At 41.0% G+C, this 22,673-nt stretch overlaps 1 protein-coding gene across 13 annotated transcripts in view; it reads left to right on the plus strand.

Moving 5' to 3' along the window:
- EPB41L2 (erythrocyte membrane protein band 4.1 like 2) overlaps positions 1–22,673 on the plus strand; it is a 121,464-nt gene that overhangs the window by 74,402 nt on the left and 24,389 nt on the right. For 7 of the 13 annotated variants that reach the window (XM_042443465.1, XM_042443472.1, XM_042443542.1 and 4 more), the window contains 5 exons: positions 8,080–8,252; positions 11,836–11,999; positions 18,055–18,087; positions 18,288–18,350; positions 21,060–21,206. In XM_042443465.1, coding sequence (XP_042299399.1) covers positions 8,080–8,252; positions 11,836–11,999; positions 18,055–18,087; positions 18,288–18,350; positions 21,060–21,206 — 580 coding nt within the window. The remainder of the gene's footprint in view (positions 1–8,079; positions 8,253–11,835; positions 12,000–18,054; positions 18,088–18,287; positions 18,351–21,059; positions 21,207–22,673) is intronic. The other 6 variants (XM_042443518.1, XM_042443527.1, XM_042443534.1 and 3 more) reach the window with 4 other exon arrangements.

The following is a 22,673-nucleotide window of genomic DNA, read 5'->3' on the forward strand; positions in this document are numbered from 1 at the left end:
AGATACTTTTGAGCAAGAATGGCCTGTAGGAAAATAAATTAAAACATTCCTTTGCTCTTGAACAAAATTCTGCAATTACTGCATTCCAATAATTCAGGTTGTTTGTGTCACACACATATTTTTAAATGGCTTTAATAATATCTTTATACTGAAATACATTTTCCCTCAAATTGCAAGGTATTTTAGATAAAAATCTTGTCTTCTTAAAATGATCTCTCTTTCTTCATGTGCAAGAGATCAAAACTAACTTTTACTTTTTGTCTGTTATTATTATCCTATGTTAGAATTTTTGCAGTCCTACATAAAATGTTAGTAGTGATCTGGTAGTTTCTACAGAACAAGCAATGTTTTACTGTAATATGTTCAGTTTGGTCCTTTCTATGTTGGCAAAAAGTTCAAAATGGACAACATGGGAATCAGAAAGAAACCTTGCAGACAAACAAAGAAGGAACTTAGGGTATGCAGGTGACTGAGAAACTGTTTGAAATCTAAAGTAATGAGCATAAATGGCAAGAAATTGCATGCAGATAAGCACATACAAATTCATGTATGGAAACTGAGGGGACGTTGTAGTCAGACATTTCAGCAGTATGAGGTAGATTTCCTACAAAAGTATTTGGCATTTCATATGTTATCAAACACATCTAGGTATTTAAAAAGACAGGTGCAAAATGTATCATATTTTCCTCTGTTCTGATATCTCATTGGATGTTTTCCTGTGTGATAGGGTGACTATCAGTTCTTCTTCATGATCTCTGTGCCTCATACAATTGGGGTACTGCGCCTGTGCAGAGACTCCATTTGAAAGCTGAAAAGCTGAGCAAATTGACAGAAGCCCCGTCCACTCCCATGCACTGAGCATGCCCAACCCCACCAATCTAGCTCCTCCTTCAGTTCTCTTTCCGCTGCAAGAGAAACATCCCCTTCGTTTTGCTCCTGAGCTGAGTAGATTTCTACTGTACGGTAGACTTTTTGTCTCTTTTTCCTTTCCCTTTCTGTACGGTAGATTTTTGTCTTTTTCTCCCTCTTTTTGAGCATTGCCCTTTAAAATTTTGATTATTGTGAGAGATAAGTGTTGCCGGCCCGGATGGGCCTACCACTTCTAGGCCTCTTATGACCGGCCTTTTTAAGCATTGCTCTGAATGTGACCGGAATATTGCTTTCAATGATGGTCATTCTAAATGCCTTTTTTGTTTAGGGGAGGCCCATATCTCTGATAAGTGCCCCCATTGTAGAGTTTTTAATGCAGTGACTCTTAGGAATAGAACCTCCAAACTTAAATCTTTCTTGTGGGAGCGCTCCCTTTCTGTTGCCCAAAAATCCGCTCTGGCTTTAGATCCTTTGGGTAAAATTCCCATCCACAAACTTCCAAGGATTCCCAAAATTTCAAGGCCTTCAACATCGACAACTACTACCTTGACATCGACATCGATTTCAGCTCCCACATCATCGGCAGCATTGACGTTGGCAACCTCAGTATCGCAGCCATCTTCTTCAGAGTCATCATTGCCACAAGAGGTCCCCTCTGTTTCTCAACAGAGACCTCAGAAAGCCAAAAAGGGGCCTGACGCTTCTCCTGTCTCCAACAAACCCAAGAAGAAGCCTAAACCTAAGGTGGCGGCTGTCCGTCAACTATTTCAGCCCCGATGCCGATGTCAGCTTCAGCCTCATCTTCGTTGTCTGCTCCGGCATTGACATCGATAGCTTTAGCTGCAGCTAAGCTTGACTCCACCTTGGCTTTCCTCATGCCCACCTTGACATCAGCTGATGATTCACCATCCCCCATCCCAGTAACTGTTTTAGACTTGGCATTGGGGGCTCTGGACTCGACGTTGATGGCTATCTCTATGCCTATGCCCTTGCCTGTCGCTACTCTGGTCCCGACGACAATCTCTCCTCTGCCTCCCGTCCCAGCTACAGTACCGGCACAGATCCTGGCAACTCCACTGAGAGCATACAGACTCTCCTTTTTGCCTCTGCCTCCGCCTCCTCGAAGGCAGTCGCTGGCCAGAGTCCACAGGTCCCCTTCGCCTCAAGACCGAGACAGATACAGATACGACTCGCCTCATTCCTTGGGCTCCTATGTCGCTTGTTATCGAGCTGAAGAATATTGGAGAGAACGGCCCTCATCATACAGATTCTACTCTCCTTCCTATAGAGATCGGTATTATTACCGCGATCTCAGCGATGACTCCCCTTTTCGCTATCGACACCACTCTTGCTCACCTTCTCGATGTTGTTCTCAATCACCTTCTTGGCGTCATTCTCGCTCTCCTAGAGATGATTATTTATTATTTATTTTTTTAATTTTTTTTATTACTAGACCGCTATTCCTTGCAGATCACAGCGGTTTACAAAAACACCATCAAAACCAATACATAGCCCAACAATACAAAAACCCACCCATACCATTTAAAAACAATACAAGGGAGGGCTTGTCTTCTTCAGGCAGGCAGTTGGAGACAGCCTGCCTCTCTCCCCCCAAGATGATGGCTGAAGGGAGGGCTTTTGTTCTTCAGGCAGGCAGTTGGGCCAGCCTGCCTCTCTCTCCCCAAGATGGTGGAAGAAGGGAGGCCTTTTCTTCTTCAGGCAGGCAGTTGGAGCCAGCCTGCCTCTCTCCCCCCAAGATGGTGGCTGAAGGGAGGACTTTTGATGGCCGCTACCGCACCTCGTTGCCACCACCTAGAACTACAGCCACTGTCTCCTGCCCTCCAGCTTCACCCATTCGTTCTACAACGGAGACCCTTGTCTTGCCGTCGACCTCAACATCGATGGTGATGCCCATCCCATCAATAATCCTGATTATACCCTCAACGTTGACGGTCCCATTCTCAATTCCTCAGATAGTTCCATTTGTATCCCTCTCTGTACCTAAGGTGCTACACTCTACTGAGGAATCCACATATAATCCAGAGCTATCCCCTCATTCTCCATCACCAGTGATAGCTTCTCCTCAGGAAGAGGTTGAAGATACCACGCCTCAGTCTCCCGTCGAGGACGTTCACCTTTTCTCAGATGTTGTTGACATGATGTCCAGGGCCATAGGGCCTCCTAAAGACCTGGTTTATGGTATTTTGCCTGTTCCTAACCAACCAGCGGTCCTTCCATTTTTGGCCTTCTTGTCCGATGTAATGGCCCTATCATGGCACAGACCTGCCTTTATGCCCCTAGTGTCTAAGAAACCTGAGGGCATGTACAAGGTTCAACTGGATACAGCTCCATACCTCTTCACCCATCCTGTACCCAATTCTCAGGTATGTAGTTAAATCCACCCTTCCCTTACACAGGGGATCAGTTCCGGATCCCCCCATGTAAAGGAAAAAATACAGATGCTTGTGCCTGTGGAGGTGCGGCAGCGGAGCGCGGGGTGCACGCCGCAGGAGCATGTGTCATTGTTTCCTTCTGGTGTGCGTCTCCCTCACTTCCATCACAGCGTAGACAAAGATGGCAGATGTATGGACATCTTCGGACGCAGATTCTGTTCTTGCCAAACAGAGGAGGCAGACATCTGGAGGAATGTCACAAAGAGAAGTAAGCCAAGAAGGAATTGTTCGGGGAGCTTGCAGCTAGAGAATCGATTTGAAGCTCTTTCCCATATCAAGGAGGATGAAGAAGAGCAGCATGGACAGACTTCAGGGACAGAGCAGGGGAGCCTGAGAGTCCCACCCGAGGGAACAGTCGCTGCTAAGCCTCGGAGGAGGCGTGTGGTCGTAGTGGGGGACTCCTTGCTGAGGGGTACAGAAGCAGTCATTTGTAGGCCTGACAAGATGTCTCGAGAGGTGTGTTGTCTTCCAGGTGCAAAGATCCGTGATGTGACAGAGAGGCTGACAAGACTGGTCAAGCCTACTGACAAATACCCCTTCCTTTTGGTCCACGTGGGAACTAATGATACTGCAAGACACAGCCTTCAGAACATCAAAAGGGATTACGAGGCGCTTGGTAGGAAGCTGAAAGGAATGGATGTACAGGTTGTCATCTCGTCTCTTCTGCCAGTTGAAGGGCATGGTCCAGGAAGGGAGAGGAAAATAGCGGATGTGAACAACTGGCTTCGCAGATGGTGCCGGCGAGAAGGATTTGGATTCTTCGATCATGGGCTGCGGTTTCATAAGGAGGGACTTCTTGCAACAGACGGGTTGCATCTCACGCCAGTTGGAAGAAATGTTTTTGCCAACAGTCTCAAGAACTTGATCAGGAGGGCTTTAAACTGAGTTCCGAGGGGAAGGGAGACAATATTAAGGAAGGCGAAAGGGATGGCGAAAATAGTCAAACTGACATAGAGGAAACAAGGCAAACAGTGCAAGGACCCAACAGTGGGAGGCAAAAAAACTTGCACAGGCAGCAAGTAAAAGGGAACCAAGGTCTGCGATGTCTCTACACTAATGCACAGAGCATGGGAAATAAGCAAGATGAACTCGAACTCCTAGTACAACAAAGCAAATATGATATAATAGGCATCACTGAAACCTGGTGGGATGAGTCTCATGATTGGAATGTGGAAATAGAGGGGTATAACCTTATTAAGAGAAATAGGCCAAACAGGAAAGGAGGAGGAATAGCACTATATGTCAGAGATATTTACACCAGTGAAGAGATCCTGGACATCAATCATGGAAGCCAGGTGGAGAGCATCTGGATAAGAATCAAAGGGGAGGGAAACAACAAGGATGTTACAGTGGGAGTCTACTACAGACCCCCAAGTCAGACTGAGGAATTGGATGATATCTTTCTAGAACAGATGATCACACAGTCAGAAAAGAGAGATGTAGTAGTGATGGGCGACTTCAACTATCCTGATATTTGCTGGAAGTCAAACTCAGCAAAATCCTCAAGGCCTAACAAATTCCTCACTTGCCTGGAAGACAATTTCATGGTCCAAAAGGTGGAAGAGACAACAAGGGGGTCAGCTATTTTAGATCTGATCCTAACCAACAAGGATGACTTGGTTAATGGGGTGCAAGTAGTGGGATCATTAGGTGGAAGTGACCATGTTCTCCTGGAGTTTGTAATACAGTGGAAAGGAGAAGCCAGGCATAGTCAGACACGCATCCTAGACTTTAGGAGAGCGGATTTCAGTAAACTTAGAGAAGTATTGAGGGCGATTCCATGGTCAGAAATACTAAAAGATAAAGGAGTTCAGGACGGATGGGAGTTTCTCAAAAGAGAGATACTGAAGGCACAATTTCAAACCGTTCCAGTGAGAAAGAAAAACGGGAGGTGTCTCAAGAAACCAGGATGGATGACTAAGGAACTTTCAACTGAGCTGAGTTTGAAACGGAACATGTATAAGAAATGGAAAAAGGGGGAAATCACAAAAAAGGAATTCAAAGAAATAGCAGGCATGTGTAGGGGTAAAGTCAGAAAAGCTAAAGCGCAGAATGAACTCAGGCTTGCTAGAGAGGTTAAGAACAATAAAAGGGCTTTTTTGGATATGTCCGCAGCAAAAGGAAGAAGAAGGAAACGGTAGGGCCACTGCGTGGAGAAGATGGCAAAATGCTAACAGAAGACAGAGAAAAGGCAGAATTACTCAACACCTTCTTTGCCACAGTCTTCTCAGAAAAGGCAAAGGGTGCTCAACCTGAGGATAATGGAGCAGAGGACAGAATAGGGGAATTTCAGCACAGAATAAGTAAAGAGATAGTAGAGGAACACCTTGTTAATCTAAATGAATTTAAGTCTCCGGGACCAGATGAACTCCATCCAAGGGTATTAAAAGAACTGGCAAATGTAATATCGGAGCCATTGGCAATAATCTTTGAAAACTCCTGGAAAACTGGAGAGATCCCAGCAGACTGGCGGAGGGCAAACGTTGTCCCCATCTTCAAAAAGGGGAAAAAAGAGGATCCCAACAATTATCGTCCAGTTAGTCTGACATCAGTACTAGGAAAGATTCTGGAGCAGATCATTAAACAGAGAGTCTGTGAACATCTAGAAGGAAATGCCATAATCACAAAAAGTCAACATGGGTTTCAGAGAAACAAGTCATGCCAGACAAACCTAATCTCTTTCTTTGATAAAATTACCAGCTTGGTAGATGAAGGGAATGCTGTGGATATAGTGTATCTTGATTTCAGTAAGGCCTTTGACAGGGTTCCCCATGACATTCTTGCAAACAAGCTTGTAAAATGTGGGCTAGACAAAGGAACTGTTACATGGATCTGTAATTGGTTGACCGGCCGAACCCAAAGGGTGCTCAACAATGGCTCCTTTTCATCCTGGAGAGAAGTGACCAGTGGGGTCCCACAGGGCTCTGTCCTGGGCCCAGTGCTATTCAACATCTTTATCAATGACCTGGATGACAGAATTGGGAGCATACTTATCAAATTTGCAGATGACACCAAATTAGGGGGAATAGCTAATACCCCAGAGGACAGGATCAAGATTCAAAATGACCTGAATAGACTAGAAAGCTGGGCCAAAGCTAACAAAATGAAATTCAACACGGAGAAATGTAAGGTATTGCACTTAGGGCGGAAAAATAAAATGAACAGATATAGGATGGGAGACACCTGGCTGAATGAAACTACGTGTGAAAGGGATCTAGGAGTCCAAGTAGACTACAAGTTGAACATGAGTGAACAGTGTGATGCGGCAGCTAAAAAGGCCAATGCTATTTTAGGCTGCATCAATAGAAGTATAGTGTCTAGATCAAGAGAAGTAATAGTGCCACTGTATTCTGCTCTGGTCAGGCCCCACCTAGAATATTGTGTCCAGTTCTGGGCGCCACAATTCAGAAAGGACATTGAGAAACTGGAGCGTGTCCAAAGGAGGGCGACAAAAATGGTGAGGGGTCTGGAAACCATGCCCTATGAGGAACGACTTAGGGAGCTGGGGATGTTTAGCCTGGAGAAAAGAAGGTTAAGAGGCGATATGATAGCCCTGTTTAAATATTTGAAAGGATGTCATGTTGAAGAGGGAGCAAGCTTGTTTTCTGCTGCTCCAGAAAACAGGACCCGGAGCAATGGATGCAAGCTACAGGAAAAGAGATTCCATCTGAACATTAGGAGGAACTTCCTGACAGTAAGGGCTGTTCGACAGTGGAATGCACTTCCTTGAAAGGTGATAGAGTCTCCTTCCTTGGAGGTCTTTAAACAGAGGCTGGATGGCCATCTGTCAGGGATGCTTTGATCTGGATTTCCTGCATGGCAGGGGGTTGGACTGAATGGCCCTAGTGGTCTCTTCCAACTCTACGATTCTATGATTCTATGATTCCACAGAGACAAAGTGATTCTCCAACCAGACATCTCATTCCTCCCTAAGGTGGTTTCCCCTTTCCACCTGTCTCAGGACATTGTTCTACCCAATTTCTACCCAGACCCGTCTACACCTCTGGAAAAGACTATGCACATGCTGGATGTTCGCCCTGCTCTGGCGTTTTATGTCCAATGTTCTGCTGAGTTCAGGTTGACTAACAAGTTGTTCATTTGTTACGATAGATCCAGAAAGGGACACCCTGTTTCTGCACAAAGATTTTCAAAATGGTTTGCTCAGACTATTTCTCTGGCTTATGAGCTGGCCAAACACCCTCTTCCTGTTGGTGTACGTTCACACTCCCTCTACCTGATGTCTGCAAGGCAGCCACGTGGTCCCAGGTTAGATTCCAGGTCTCGTCAAGATGCCAGTTTTTGTTGTGCTGTCCTTTCCTCTATTTTGCAGTGACCTTCCCACCTCCTTAGGTTAGCTTTTTAGTCACCCAGTTGTGTGAGGCATAGAGACCACCAAGAAGAAGAACAGGTTACTCACCTGTAACTATGGTTCTTCGAGTGGTCATCTGTGCCCTCACACAAATCCTGCCCTACCTCCCCTCGGTCAGATCCCTGCCATGTTTTTGCGGCAGACTTGAACTGAAGGAGGAGCTAGAATGGTGGGGTTGGGCATGCTCAGTGCATGGGAGTGGGCGGGGCTTCTGCCAATCTGCTCAGCTTTTCAGCTTCCGAATGGAGTCTCTGCACAGGCACAGTACCCCAATTATGTGAGGGCACAGATGACCACTCGAAAAACCACAGTTACAGGTGAGTAACCTGTTCTTATAGTCCAGAAATACATCTCTGAATATGGTATGTTATCTTTTTGGGGTTACAGACTTGTATCGCCAGAACAGCCTGCAAAGGCCAAATTCCTGACATTGGGTTCCAAGTTCCGCTACAGTGGCCGTACTCAAGCACAGACACGGCAGGCAAGCAATCTCATAGACAGACCTGCTCCATATTTTGAACGGACCTCCAGCAAACGTGTTTCCAGGAGTCTTGATGGTGGTAAGAATATGATAGAAACCCATAACTTCCTTATTACCTGAGGAAGTAACTAATATTTCAGTAAGATGTAAATCTGTTTTGTTTATCATGCTTAAATTCTACACTTCTATTTAGTTATATATTTCTAGCACAAATAGATTAGTTTTGAAAAACCATGATCAAAAGGAAAACAAGAATAGTGCTGTTCGGCAAAAACTTGCATGATTCCCCCCCCCCCCGAGAGTTCATACAGTACAAAATAGGATATAAAGCAACCCTCATACTTCTGTCTGCACAAGATGTTGTACAAGTGCTTACTGAAGTGGAAGAACATTAATAATTCAGTCAAATCTTGTTTTTTTCCTTTATCACTCTTAATAAATATTGAACATGCCTTTTGTGAGTAGGGGACATCTTTGCATCCAGCCTAATATTGCTGTGTGTTTTAATTAACAACCATTAGGGTGGCACTCATGTAGGTAATTGTTATTGTTGTTAATATTAGCTGTTATGCTAAAGTTGCTGGCATTGGAGCCTGATCTTAACTGTTTGTGAAAATATTTGACTGAAAATCCTTTGCTGTCATTAAGCCCTCCCATAATATTTTTAATTAGAATTATTCTGGATAATATGTTGGCTGCCAGTTCATATGTCCTGCTGGATTTCTTCTGTTTTATTGGTTACTTGTACTTCTGGTTTGCTGTGTTGTTGGACACTTATGGTTAGGGCTAGGTTTTCAGGCCTTGATGTTCAGTACCATAATCTGGAGGTTACTGCTAAGTTTTCTAGCTTTTCCCAATTTACCCCACTTTCTTGCATCTGATCATTCCATGGCTCATATATCAGACTTTTTTCCAAACTCATAGCTGCTTCCTCACAAAGCATCTGTAACATTGAACAAATCCTTTCCCCATTCCCAGAAATGTCGAAGTTTCATAGAACATAGCAGCTTTTCAATTCTGACCCTTGGCACTCTGAGAGCATCAAATTCTTAAATAATAATAATAATAATAATAGCAATAGCTATATACAGTCCACCCTTGGCACACAGGCACACACCCCATTCATCCAAATGGGACATGCCACCCTGCGCACTCCCACGCAGCTTTCAGCATATGCTAAAAGTTGTATATGACGCGGGCGCGCTGTAAATATATTGAATAATCTAAGACGTTCAGTCACTTACAGCAAAATCCCATGTATATTTATGCAAGATATATGTTTATGCAAAATATAGCTGTTCAGTGTAGAATTTGGCTTCTGCAGAAACAGTAATCAATTTCCTTGTCCTCTAGATCTAAAGTTAATGAGCAACCATTCATCAGTGCATTCTGAAGTACCAAGTAAAATAAAACCATAGTAGAAGTTACCATTTCATACCCTTTATTTGTATACAGTAAATAAAATATATTTATTGGTATAAATAAATAATAAGTCTAGCCATGCCCATCAAAAAGCAACATGTGTTGGTTTAAGGTAATATTTTTATTATATATTTTGCAAATATAATTTATCATAAATTCTCTAGAGAAAATAAAGTTAAATATTCAGAGGAATCTTGTTGTAATATATACTCCAAGAATTACTAACTCGTTAGTAAGTATTTAGGACTAACACTTAAAGTTAGTTTACAAGTGAGTGTGTAGAGAGTGTGTAGTGGGGCAGAATTTAATTGTTAGAAAGATCTCCATATAAAATACATTATTTGTTTGTTTGTTTGTTTGTTTGTTTCAAGGATTTATATTCTGCCTTTCTCCCACAATGGGATTCAAGGCGGGTTGCAGTAATTTAAAAGACAGAAGTAAAACTGTTAATTTACAACAGTTAAAAATTATTAAAAATTATCAATAATAAAACATAAGTTAAAGCCAGAACAAATAAAAGTCAGCCACCAAACGCCTGCCTAAATAAAAATGTCTTCAGCTGCTGGCGGAAAGAGATCAGGGAGGGGCTGACCTGACCTCCTTTAGCAGAGAGTTCCACAGTCTGGGAGCAGCCACGGAGAAGGCTCTCTCCCAAGTCCTCACCAACTGCATCTGCAAAGGTGGTGGGACTGAGAGAAAGCCCTCTCCTGCCAATCTTAGCACTCAGGCTTCTTTGTATAGGGAGATACGGTCCTTCAGATAGTCTGGACCAAAAGCTGTTTAGGGCTTTAAAGATCAAAACCAGCACCTTGAATTCTGTCCGTAAATAGACCGATAACCAATGTAGCTGTTTCAACAGGGGAGTGACATGATCCCTGTAGTCAGCCCCCGTCAATAGCCTGACCGCAGCATTTTCCACCCATTGCAGTTTCCAAGCAGTTTCCAAGGGCAGCCCCATGTGGAGCGCATTACAATAGTCCAGATGGGATGTAATCAAGGCATGTGTCACCATAGCCAAATCTGACTTCTCAAGGAATGGGTGCAGCTGGCACACTAGTTTTAACTCTGCAAATGCTCTCCTGGCCACAGCTGAAACCTGAGCATCCAGGCTCAGCTCTGAATCCAGGAGCATACCCAAGCTGTGAACCTGAGATTTCAGAGGGAGTGTTAACTCCATCCATCACAGGCTGAATGTCTATTCCCTGATCTGCCTTCCGACTGACCAGGAGCACCTCTGTCTTGTCTGGATTAAGTTTCAGTTTGTTTCCCCTTATCCAGTCCATTACTAACATTAGAAATGGTTCAGCACAGAGTCAGCTTTCTTGGAATCAGATGGAAAGGAAAGATAGAAGTTAATCGCACGGGCCCTAAAACAGGCCCATTGCATTCCAAAACGAGGGCGCGCATGGAACGGGATGGGGCTAAGAACGGAGTTTACAACACACTGAAATGCAGCTTCTGCCGCCGGGCGTTCCAATCGCGTCCTACGTCCGTTCCAGAGGGCACGATTTCTGAGAACAGTTCCAAAGTGTTCTCAGAAATCACACCCTCTGGAACGGATGTAGGACGCGATTGGAATGTCCGGCGGCAGAAGTGGCGTTTCTGTGTGTGGTAAACTCTGTTCTTAGCCCCATCCCTTTCCGTGCACGTCCATGCGTGCCCCCGTTTTGGAACGCAATGGGCCCGTTTTAGGGCCTGTGCAATAAACTTCATAGAGTTCAGTGAAGATACTCTAAAGCCAGTATTGTACCTCTTCTTCCTTGATTGTTTTGTTGGTCTTAGAGTCCATCCTCCTGATAAGCACTGTATAAGTTTTGTCATTATAATAACTGTGCATATTGTTCTGCAGTTGTATTTTTCTCATCCATGTATGTATAATATGTCTCTAGAAATATTTATGTTCTTATTTCATAGCTTGTCAGTTTTCACTTTTGAATTTCAGTGCCTTGCAAATGTGATTTGGTTATAAGATGAGCAGAGCAGTACTTCATGCAAACAAGTTGTTCCAAAGTATAATTTGCATCCTACCTAATATGGTTTTTTCCTTAAACACTTACTGCTGTATCGTTTAGTCAGTTATGCTTCCTTTTACTTGCCTGGATGCATATTTTATAAACAAAAAACAAAAACAGAATATAAGAAGATCTCTAAAAAATATTTAAAGTTTACCCAGTAAAGATCAAGATACTGTGAAATATTTTTCCCCACTATAGCTGAAATAAATAAACTTCTTCTTGTAGCTCCAGTAGGTATCACAGACCAGAGCCTGCTAAAGGACTTCTCTCCTGCAGTAATGGTATCCACTGGTGATAGGAGCCTTGAAGCAGCTGGACAGGCCAAAGTAAAAGTTGGGGAAGATACCGATGGAGGCATAATGAAAATACCACAGTTAGAAGATGGAAAGGTATGGAAGCTGAAGATTGCCAGTTTTATAGAAATAACACATTTTGGTAATTTTACTCAGCCAGAGTGCCACGTGTAGTGAAGCTATCCTATGGCTTACAATGTTATGAGATTCTTTTATCCATTGGATGACTTACCCATATAAGGGCAGGGCAGATGGACAAACCAGTGAGAAATTGTGGGCTTCAACCTTTGCTAGAGGGCACATTCGTTATGATTAATTTCCATGGTGACATCCAGTCTTGTACTAGCAGGAGGAGTTCCATAAAGCTAAATTCTTTGCCTCCTTCTTCCCTAGTTAGACCACAGAAACCTTTCTAAACAGGGTGGCATGGGGGGAGTGAGAGAAAACAGGTCCCTCAGAATCAAGCAGACAGGTTTTCTTTGAGTGAGTTTCTGTTTGTGTAAAGTGGGGCAGGCAGCTGTGGAAGGCTAGGGAGCTGGATTAGCCCCCTAGGAGACTTTGGAAGGCAGCACCTGTTCCTAATTTAAAAAAAAAAAGGTTCCAAACTAGAGTGAAGGCATTTTCACCATGTTTTAGGTTAAAAAAAAGACCTCTCCTTGGCCTAAATTGCCCCAGGTGGCTCACAAAATGTGGAGAAAGTGCACCCCACACACGCTAGTGGACATTTTGCAGCATTTCAGGGCAAAAAAAGATGGTTGTTTTTTTTCCAAAAATACTTTTGATTCCAGGGGGGCTCCAAACATGATAGAAATAACTTCCACATCCCCTAGAATGGATTTGGGGCATTCTGTAATAAAAGAAACTTTTTTAAAAAATAGACCCCTTGGGGCCACAAAAACAGCCCTTGGGGACATGGCAGTCCACTGGCCACATTGTCCACTCCTGATGTAAGGTGCTTCTCTACAATTTTCACCTCCTCCTTTGCCCACCCAGATCTGCCATAGTGCATCTTATTCGTGAGGATTTCCCAACCGCCTGTACAGCATTTGAGATAGGACTGTAGCTTGCAGCACAATGGAAGTGAGGGGGGTTAACTTCCTAGAACTAAATAACTTGTTCATCAAAAGATCTCAGGTTGGTATCTAATAAAATCAGTGTAAACAACTTTAAAAATTCAAAATTTGACACAGCAAGGACAATTAAAATAAAAAACATACTGAACAATAAAACAACTTCAAATAGTTAAAAGAAATTTAAATCATCTACACATAGATATATAATTTGAGTAACATCATCAGAAACCAAAGGATTTAATAAAATACAGTGTGCCTGCGTCATACGCGGCTTGCAGCATATGTTGAAAGCTGCGTGGGAGTGCGCAGGGTGCAAGGGGCATCAGGTCCCATAGTGATTAATGGGGTGCGCACGTCACCGCGCCACCACATGCATGAGCCCCATTCAGTTAAAAGGGGCTTGAGCATGCAAGGTATTTGCTTTACGCGGGGGAGTCTGGAATGGATCCCCCGCGTAAAGCAAGGGCGGACCGTATGATGTTTTAACTTGACATTGGAATGGAACTAATGTCAACTCCTTTTCCCAGTGTGATATTACATGTTGTCTTTAGAGACTGTGCATCATTCCTAATTTTAGGGCAAATCCGTTCTGCCCACACATTCTGGGGCAGGTTATTTGATGATCTACTGCAGACAGAATTGATACAGATGTGTGTTAAGTTTCTGCATTAAATTCCATGTAGTTATATGAGAGAGTAAAATATGCATATTGAATGTATTATTATGACTTATGCATAACCTTGCTGCTTATATTTTATATTGGAAAACTGTTTCCATACTGTTCTATCGATGTTTGCTCAGAGGCAGTCACAACTACGGTAGTTGCATTTTGTATTGGCTCTTAAAGAATTAATCTGCTTTAAATACAAACAGAGCAAATGGAATTTAGAATGCATATGTTGAGCTGCACCAGCTTGAAAAAGTGAACATATTATTTTTTTCCATCTTGTCAAACTATAAAATACATTAAATCTAGTATTTTCTGGAGCACAAAGCACATGAAATCACTTATAAGAAGCATTAACACTTAGAAATCCCATATAATCTTCCACTTAGGTTGTAATCCATTGTATAATCTGTGGGACACTGGATATTTGTAGTATGATGTTTAGGCACTTAAATAACTAAATTTCTAGGTGTCCTATGATTCTGATTTTTAAATAGTGGGCCTTTCTTAGGTGAGTGCTTCCAAGGAAAATAATGGTGAAATCTACACTTTGTCATCATACTGCTGTCTCCTTGCCCATCTTTTGCTGAAACTTTGGTCATCTGTTTCCTTGCATTTATTGTGACTGCACAACTACAGTCACAGAATAAAGAGGTTTTCATTGCCTTATAGTAAAACAACAAAGAACTGTTTGAGCTAGTATAATCCAGACATCTGGATATGTTGACTGATAAGAAAACAAATGGGGCTTATGAATGTTTGTGACAGTAGTGCTGTCCCTACTTTGGAGTAAATGTTCTCACTAACAAGTTTCTTTCCCCCCCTCCCTCTCTTGTACATTCCTTTTGCCCACAAATGTACATTTATATCATGGTCTCATCTGCATGTGCGGTCTGATTTTCTTTCCTCTCCCCCCCCCCTTTTTTTTTTGGTCTCACCAGCCTATGTACATTCATCAGTTTTCACCCCCCATTTGTCATCTTTTATCTTGTTCCCTAGGCTTATCTACTATCCCTGAAAAGAATGTTCTTTCAGATGTTTTAGAGCATGATAACCTTGGTAAACCTGTGTATACACCCTCAGACAGCATAAACTGCAGTTCTGTGAAAGAAAGACCAGTCTGTGGTAGAAATGAAGAGAAATTCCAAGCTAAGAGCTCGGAACCTGTGAATTTCTTGGTGACTGGTCATTGTTTTCCTCTTGCAATAGAGAGAGGAGCTGATAATACTGATTATGAAGAAACTGTGTCTAGCTTTCCATTTAACCTGGGCAAATACCTTCCTTTTAGTTTCCCTTCTGTGCTTGATGAGGATGGTTACATTACTTTTCCTAGTCTTCCAGAGGTTTGCATTGCCTTTCTGCCTCCTGGCCTTCAGCATTATGTTCCCATTACTTCTCCCTCATTCCTCCCTTCCTTCTTCCTCACCTTTGTGCTGCTTCTATCTGCTTTCCAGTCTATTCCTTTCGCGCTCACATTTTCCCTTCCTGTCGCTCTGTCCCTCTGCTACCTGGAGCCCAAGGCAACTTCTCTGAGCACCTCTAATGATACTGCCCTAAAAGACAAAAGAAAGGAAGAAGAGGTGTGTAATTTTGTTGCCTAAATTCCACTTGCATATAGAATTGCTTTCATGCTCTGAGAGGTAAATTCAAATTTGTGTACTTTCAGTATTAGGCTTTAGCATTCCCCTTTTTGTAATATATCTCCTAATAAATTCTACACCGTTCCCCCCCCCCCGCCAAAAGTAATTACAGCTTTAGCCACGTGATGCTCTGCTTCCAGAGTATTCTAGATATAATATTATTTTATTATTATTAACCTTTATTTATGATAAAACAATTGCTGTTAGGTAGGCCTTATATCTAGACCCCTTCCCAGTCAGGAATATGTGGAAATATTAGCAGGCTTGTGGATGTTGTATGAATGGATGCCTGTATACTGTGTCACCACCCATTGTGGTAGCGGTGATGAAGTTATAGCAATTTGACAGAAAACAACCATGCACATACAAGCCCCCATGTGGGGGTATTGTTCTTTACAAACATATCTGTTCCTGAAACTACTGTGTCCTTGTATCCCTGTAGATGATGAACTAGGGGCTCCATAAATATCATCTGGCCCCTTGCGCACAGTAGTTTGAAACTTGTTTAACATTCTTTGACTATATTAAAAATAATTTCCTAATGTCTTCCTTCATACTTTCTTTGATCTTCCTTTTTTAGTACTTAAAATGACCTGCTTGGTTATAATGATATCTAGAGATTCTTTGTTATGAGACCAAGCCCTAGCATCATACATCCCTCTTTCCCCTCTCCTTCAGTACTCCTATTAGGAGGAAATTGGAAGCTTTTGCTTTAGGTTGGCTGGGACATGGGTGTCTGACAACATATGGAGGGCCACACATTTCCCAGTCATCTTACAGAAACAGCTAAGGTGGCTTGTCTCTATAAATCATTACCCCATTTTGGAATTCAGATATAGCCTTAAATATGACTAATAGCATTTGGAAGCAAAGGCTTCTGATCTCTTCACAGCTATGCCAAAGGAGGAGAGAGGAGGCGAGAGCATGGAACTTAAGTCTTGTCCACATAATGATACTTGATTTTTTATATCATGGAGTCAGATGCGAAAGTGATTTTTGTGGAACTTGTTGCATCTCCTCTTCTGTGTGTGAGATGTACTTTGTTTGAAGAGAAGGGAGACTTGTGCCTCTTGAAGCCTATGATCCACTTCTGCCTTGTTTGAACAAAATCCTAATGTTTAAATAATTGGAAAAGACTTCTTTCTTCTTCCAGTTTTTGATTATAAGAGGAAAGTGCATCCCCCAGATCGATTGGAGTGGTAGAAAACGTCCCTCAGACCTCCCAAAGTTTCCCATCTTTGGTTTATAATTTGTGTTTGAATGAGTCAGCGCTGAAATTCTGAGAAACTCTTATTTAACTTACCAAGTAGTGAAAGAAAAAAGCATGGAAATTTGGTGAATCTTTTTTATTGTCAGGTATTGTGTTACTCCAGCATACTTTTCTAAACTAGCCAGTGCTGCTGAAAGCAAGGTATCTTTATCTGGATAGCATATGAAGTAGCATTTTAAAATATTCTATGAAACAGTGATACTGCTGTGTTAAAATTTCTGCTGTTTCTGACTGTTTTTTTCACTACTCATAATATTGTTTCTCAGAAGGCAAATGCAATGTAGTATAAAAGCAGTTCGACTTCACATTAAAAGCAGTTTATTTCTATGACCTTTTTTGGAAGTTTTAAAATAGAAAATTGCAACCTCTTGAACACTGAAATCTTAAGTAATTATAAACAAAAAATGACTGTGTAATTTTTGAATGAAACTAAACAGGATGGGAAAGAGTAAAAATTCTAAAACTTATTATCAAATAACCCCTTTTCTATCTTTGAACCCCACATGCAAGTGGTGTATTAATATCTAAATGAGCCCAACATCTCTCTGTACTTGTATGTTCCAAATAAACGCTTAATTAAGATTGCTTATTTTAACTACAGATAGTTAGAGTTATACAGTGATATGTAGTGACTTGTATAGCACAGCAAGCTGTGGTTAATCAATACATTCCAAGCTGCTGCTGCTGCTGCTGACCATACAATAAGGGCTGGTGGTGGTGTTATTTAAGAGGTAGCACCAAATAATAGCAAGCCTTGTGCTATATATGCACTTCCACTTCTCCTTATCTGCTCCAGTTCAGTGTTGCTTCATTTGACATCCAAACAAATACTGAACAAAGTTCAGTAATTTGTATGTAAATGCAAACTATGATTTGTGCCAAACCAGACATAATTAATTGAACTGGTGTGTGTGGGGGGGAGAGAGGACAAGATATATTCAGAAACATCCCATGGTTTGATATGTCTGGGTCAGTCCTGTAAAATGTCTTTATTTATTTGCAGTACTTTAGATACATATCAGCTTTGTTATTGGAAAGGTTTATGTTATCTTTAAGGATTTAACAATACAGATGTAGTGTTTCTGAAGTAGTCTGTAGCTTTAAGCTTGCACTGCTTTCACTTTTTTCAAACTGCATTGATATTACAGTCACTCTCTTTGAATTTTCATAGTGGATGCTGTTTTCCTCACCTTCTGTTTTCAAAATTTCTTCCAAACTATGGGGAAAAAACAAGAACTAATAATAGGGTTGTAGAGAGACAGACAAATCTTTCATTTTCCATTTCACCCGTACCAAAAATTACTTCAGCCATTTCCACAGTGCTATAGGTGGAAGACAGCAGTGGTTTAATAACTTGAGCAGCATCTGAGGCCAGAACAATAAAGGTTTGTAAACAGAGCATATTGTTTGTAGTATTTCCAAACAAACCTCTTTGCTGCATCTGTAGCTTCCACTAACAAGTGTTTTCTTTTGCTGACCTTTGGGTGGTTCCGTTACATAGGTGGAGACAGAAGAGGAGGAAAATCATAAGAAGGTGGATGATATTTTCAATTAAACCTAGTTGTTGCCTGCCATTATCAATGCTTGAGGCTTCTGTAGCTTATGTTTGCATAGCAACAATGCTTGTTTAATTTTAAAGTTTTATTTATTGACCGTTTAAGCACTTTTTGGTGGTTTTGATGATCACGGGGGTTTTTCTTCCTGTCTGTTTTTGTGTGTGCTTTAATTTCACAGACTTATTCCTTGAAAGTAGATGGGGAAAATATTTATGTCAGACATAGCAATTTAATGTTGGAGGTTTGTATAACATAAGGAATACTTTCTGTTCTCATGGGCTGCCAGGCTGCATGAGATGGGAGGTCACTTGCAGGCTGTTCTAGGCACGGTGCATGAAATGCATGGGGATGTTTGACTTGGATGTGCATGTTGAAAATCTTAGTCACTCTGCAAATGAATGGATTTTAAATATGCAGCTATTATAACATTTTGTAGTGGTAAGTCTTATAGCCCTATTCAGATGCCAGTATTTCCTAAAATAGGGCATCTTTGATATAATTTCATGGTTGTACCATCTATAGTTTGAATTCCATTATACTGCATGTTTTCTTTTCCATTTCCTACACATGATTGGAAATTGGAAACAATGTATTCTAGTAAAAATTGTGCAGTTAAATTAGAACCAGAAAGTTGTAAGTTCTTCTGATACCAATTTTTGAGTAATTTTTTAATATGCCTTCCTGGTGAACTGAATTGAATTATGCACTGAAACAGTTTTCACTGTGGTGTAATCTTTGTGATACCAGGGGATGCTATTTGACATGCTTTAAAATTATAAATATGAGGGTGTTTGCCCCTTAATCTGTCAGTAGCATAACCATAAGTAAATAAATACAACTTTTGATTGAATAGATCAAGCCTTGCCATCCAAATGGGGCTATTCCTGCTATTAGATTTAGGTAATATGGGAATAATTTATTTTTATAAATGAGGGGATATTATGTGAGAATCTAAAGATTTACAGTAACTTTACTAATATGATGCTTTTGGCAGCTTCTGGTAACTGTGTATATACTTGGCATAATTTTACTAAAACATTGTAAAGTGTACTGCATAACATTGCATTAAACAAATCCAAGAAATGTGCCTGGTTTCACCCCAACATTATTTTTGAAAATACTGTATTTATACAAGCTGTGATACCGTAAATCTGCCCCAGTTGACTAAATTTCTGATATATGGATAGGTACTAAAAGCACAGTATTCCCTTGATACTGAAACTTGTCCTCATTATATTTCCATATGTTGTGTTATGTTAGAGCTCTACAGGTAAGTTTTTGCCTGAGCAGAAAACAGCACATAGTCCCTAGTTTCCTATGAAGAAAATTCCTTCCTTCAAATTCCAGGATCCAGTTTGAAAAAGCCTGTCAGTAGACCACAGCATGGCATTTCCCATCACCATTGCCGTACATGCTCAAACGTCTGCTCTTGAGCAGATACTAAGAATACAGAGAGCTGTATGGGGAGGGAGAAAACCACCTACTTTGAGTTTTGCTGAAGGGGTATGTTCCATCAGAGCATGGACCTAATTGGATCAAGGAGTTTGTCATTTGTTCTTTCTCTCACATGCACATTCTTTCATTTCCCCCACCCCATCTCTTTCTTTCTAATTCTCTTCTCTTTTGACATGTATGCTGTTTCTCTCCTCAGTTCTCCCAGTGCATCTGGGAGCCGGCAGGGCTTCAGCATAGTCATAGCTTTTGCCTCCACCACACATTCAGATACGTATCTCTCATTAAGAATGACATCCCACTTAAAAGGAACTGTAGAAATCAGTTTCAGACATAGAAAAGAGCCTGTAGTTCTGTGGTCTCCAAACTATGCTCTTTAAAGGATTTTGGACTTCAGCTCCCATAATCCCATACTGTTGACCAACGTGGCTGAGGTTTCTGGAAGCTGAAGCTCAGAGTCTCTTAAAGGGCACAGTTTGGGGACCACTCCCATAGTTCAAGGCTTGGCAAGTAAATGTCTGAATCCACTTTCTTTTACAGTTTATATCAAATAAATTACACGCATGTGTAGTCTATATTCTCTGTAGTTCTGTGAGCTGCATTGTCCTGTTCAGTGTGATTTGTATGCACATTATAGTTGTATTTTGCCCCCTGAAAACAATGATGGCCACCGTCTGATATTCTTTCTCACTAGAGTCATTGGTGGCCACAAGTGGGTCAGAGGGGGAAATTGGCTGCTTTAGCTGATTGTCCCATGGAGCATTTTACTCCCCCCTTCTGTGAATTGCTGCCATGTAATTTCACAAGCAAAAGATGCAGATGGATTCAAAAGATACTGTTGGCGTGAATGTGTATGCTGCCTGTCCTCTTGATCCACGGTGGCTTGTCCTAGTTTTCACAAACAGGATTCCTGTAATCCTGCTCCTTCCTCCAGTGTCATATATTCATTTTCAGCCAGACTTTTGCCAGGCTTCTATGGCTTTAACAGAAGCTGCACAGTAGGCATTTTGAATTAGATGCATTATTTATGCCATAGAAGCCTGTGCAAACCTGTTGAATAGATTTCTGCTGTAGGAATAACCATAAGGGCTTTAAAGGAAACACAAAGTGTTTTGGAGTACTGTGTTAAAGGCACTGTTTTGCTCCCCATAAACTTTATGTTATCTCTACCTTGTAGTTCCTTGTGTGTGGAAGATCTTTAAAAAATAATACCACTGCTAATGTGCAAATATTACATATTGCAACTTGCAAATAAGAGCCAGCAACATCTAAAATAAATAATTTATTATGATTTTTATTGCATCAATTTAATGAACACAATAGGGATAAAAACAGGGTCTTTCTTTTTCTGAAATACATGTCTCTAACACATAATTAATAATTTCCAATTTGGATACTCAGATACCAGGCACTTTTCATGGTGTGTATATTTTAATGATTGGTGTTTGTCATACTTTTGTCCTACTTTTTTTTTTTTTTTTACATCACACATTGCTAGGACCTGGATAAGACCCAGGATGAATTACTGAAGCATCAGGCTAGCATTAGTGAACTCAAGCGCAATTTTATGGAATCCACACCTGAGCCACGCCCCAATGAATGGGAGAAGCGCCGTATCACACCTCTGTCTCTACAGACACAAGGGGTATGTCACTGAATACCCTTGTCAGCATGCATAGCCATAGAGTTAAGAAAATAATTTAAACATGCGTTATAATTCAGTATTAAGAAGAAAAATATGGGATATGTCTGCTGTAATACCAAATTTATTTGCAGCTAATATTCTAACAGTGTATGTATGTGTTGCTGTCTGTTTACAAACACTGAAGAAACAAAGGTGAAGAAATTACCATCTTGCATTAAAAATATATAATAGCAAGTAACTGCAATGGTGAGCACATTCTTTCAGACTCCCAAAAGTTATCTTCACACTTAGAGCAAATAGGGATGGAAATAGCTTGCCTGGAAAAAAGATGAGAGGACAGCACCACTTACAACTTTCCATCCAAAAGAGGCAAGCCTCAAAAGGTTATTTTTGAAAGCAACCTAATTTTACAATTGTTATGCTGACTATATTTCAAATCACTCTTCCATCAGGCAGCTAAAAATATGCAATTTAATTATTATATCACAAGATTTACAACTTTAAACATATAGTATTGACACTTACCATGAGATCTTAATACAAATATCTCCAAATGTCTCTATTATATTACTGTTTGTAATTATTGGATATTAAAATATTGTAATGATTTACAAGGTGCTTTCAGGGATGTAATATACTTTTTGTTCAGTGCCTTTTATAGGTTTGCCTCTTTAAGTATGAGTTGCTCTGTGTGTCTCTGTGTGTGTGTGAGGGGGGGGGGGGAGAAGGAGAAGGTGTTACTAATTGTCTGTGGATATATAGTGTGGTAAATTGTTTATGGATATGTAGTGTGACACATATTTTATCAAGTATTTCAATACAATTTTGAACTACATTAATACAGCAATCCTGAAATCATTGGCTCCAGAGTAACCCCATTGGCCTGGCCAGAATGTATCCATTGTAAAACATTTACACATAGTTTTTCAGTGCTTGTTGACCAGCCAGATAGGTGGTATATTGCAGATACGTAATGCGTTCATGTTTATGTAATCTTTATATGATCTGAAGAGAAACCAGAGCCAGAGTGGCATAGTACAGTAATTTGAATGGTGGACTGCACCTCTGGAGATCAGCATTCGATTCCCAACTTGGCCCAGAAACCCACCGGGTGACCTTGGGTAAATCACATACACTCAAACCCAGGGAAAGGCAATGACAAATTTGATCTGCACAACTCTTGCCAAGAAAACAAAATGATAGGTTCACTTTAGGGTCACTATAAGTTGCTAACTACATGAAAGTGAACAACAACAAAGTGTGTACATACTATCTTTAATGTATTAATAAGGTCCACTTAACTTCTTTCTTTCTTTCTTTCTTTCTTTATATGGCACCATCACTGTACATGGTACTTTACAAGAAAAAACATTCCCCTGCTCTCAGGCTTACAATCTAAACACAGGACACACAAGAAATAATAATAATAATAATAATAATAATAATAATAATAATAATAATAATAAT

This window comes from Sceloporus undulatus, chromosome 1 (genome assembly GCF_019175285.1).
Source record: "Sceloporus undulatus isolate JIND9_A2432 ecotype Alabama chromosome 1, SceUnd_v1.1, whole genome shotgun sequence".
Taxonomy (NCBI): domain Eukaryota; kingdom Metazoa; phylum Chordata; class Lepidosauria; order Squamata; family Phrynosomatidae; genus Sceloporus; species Sceloporus undulatus.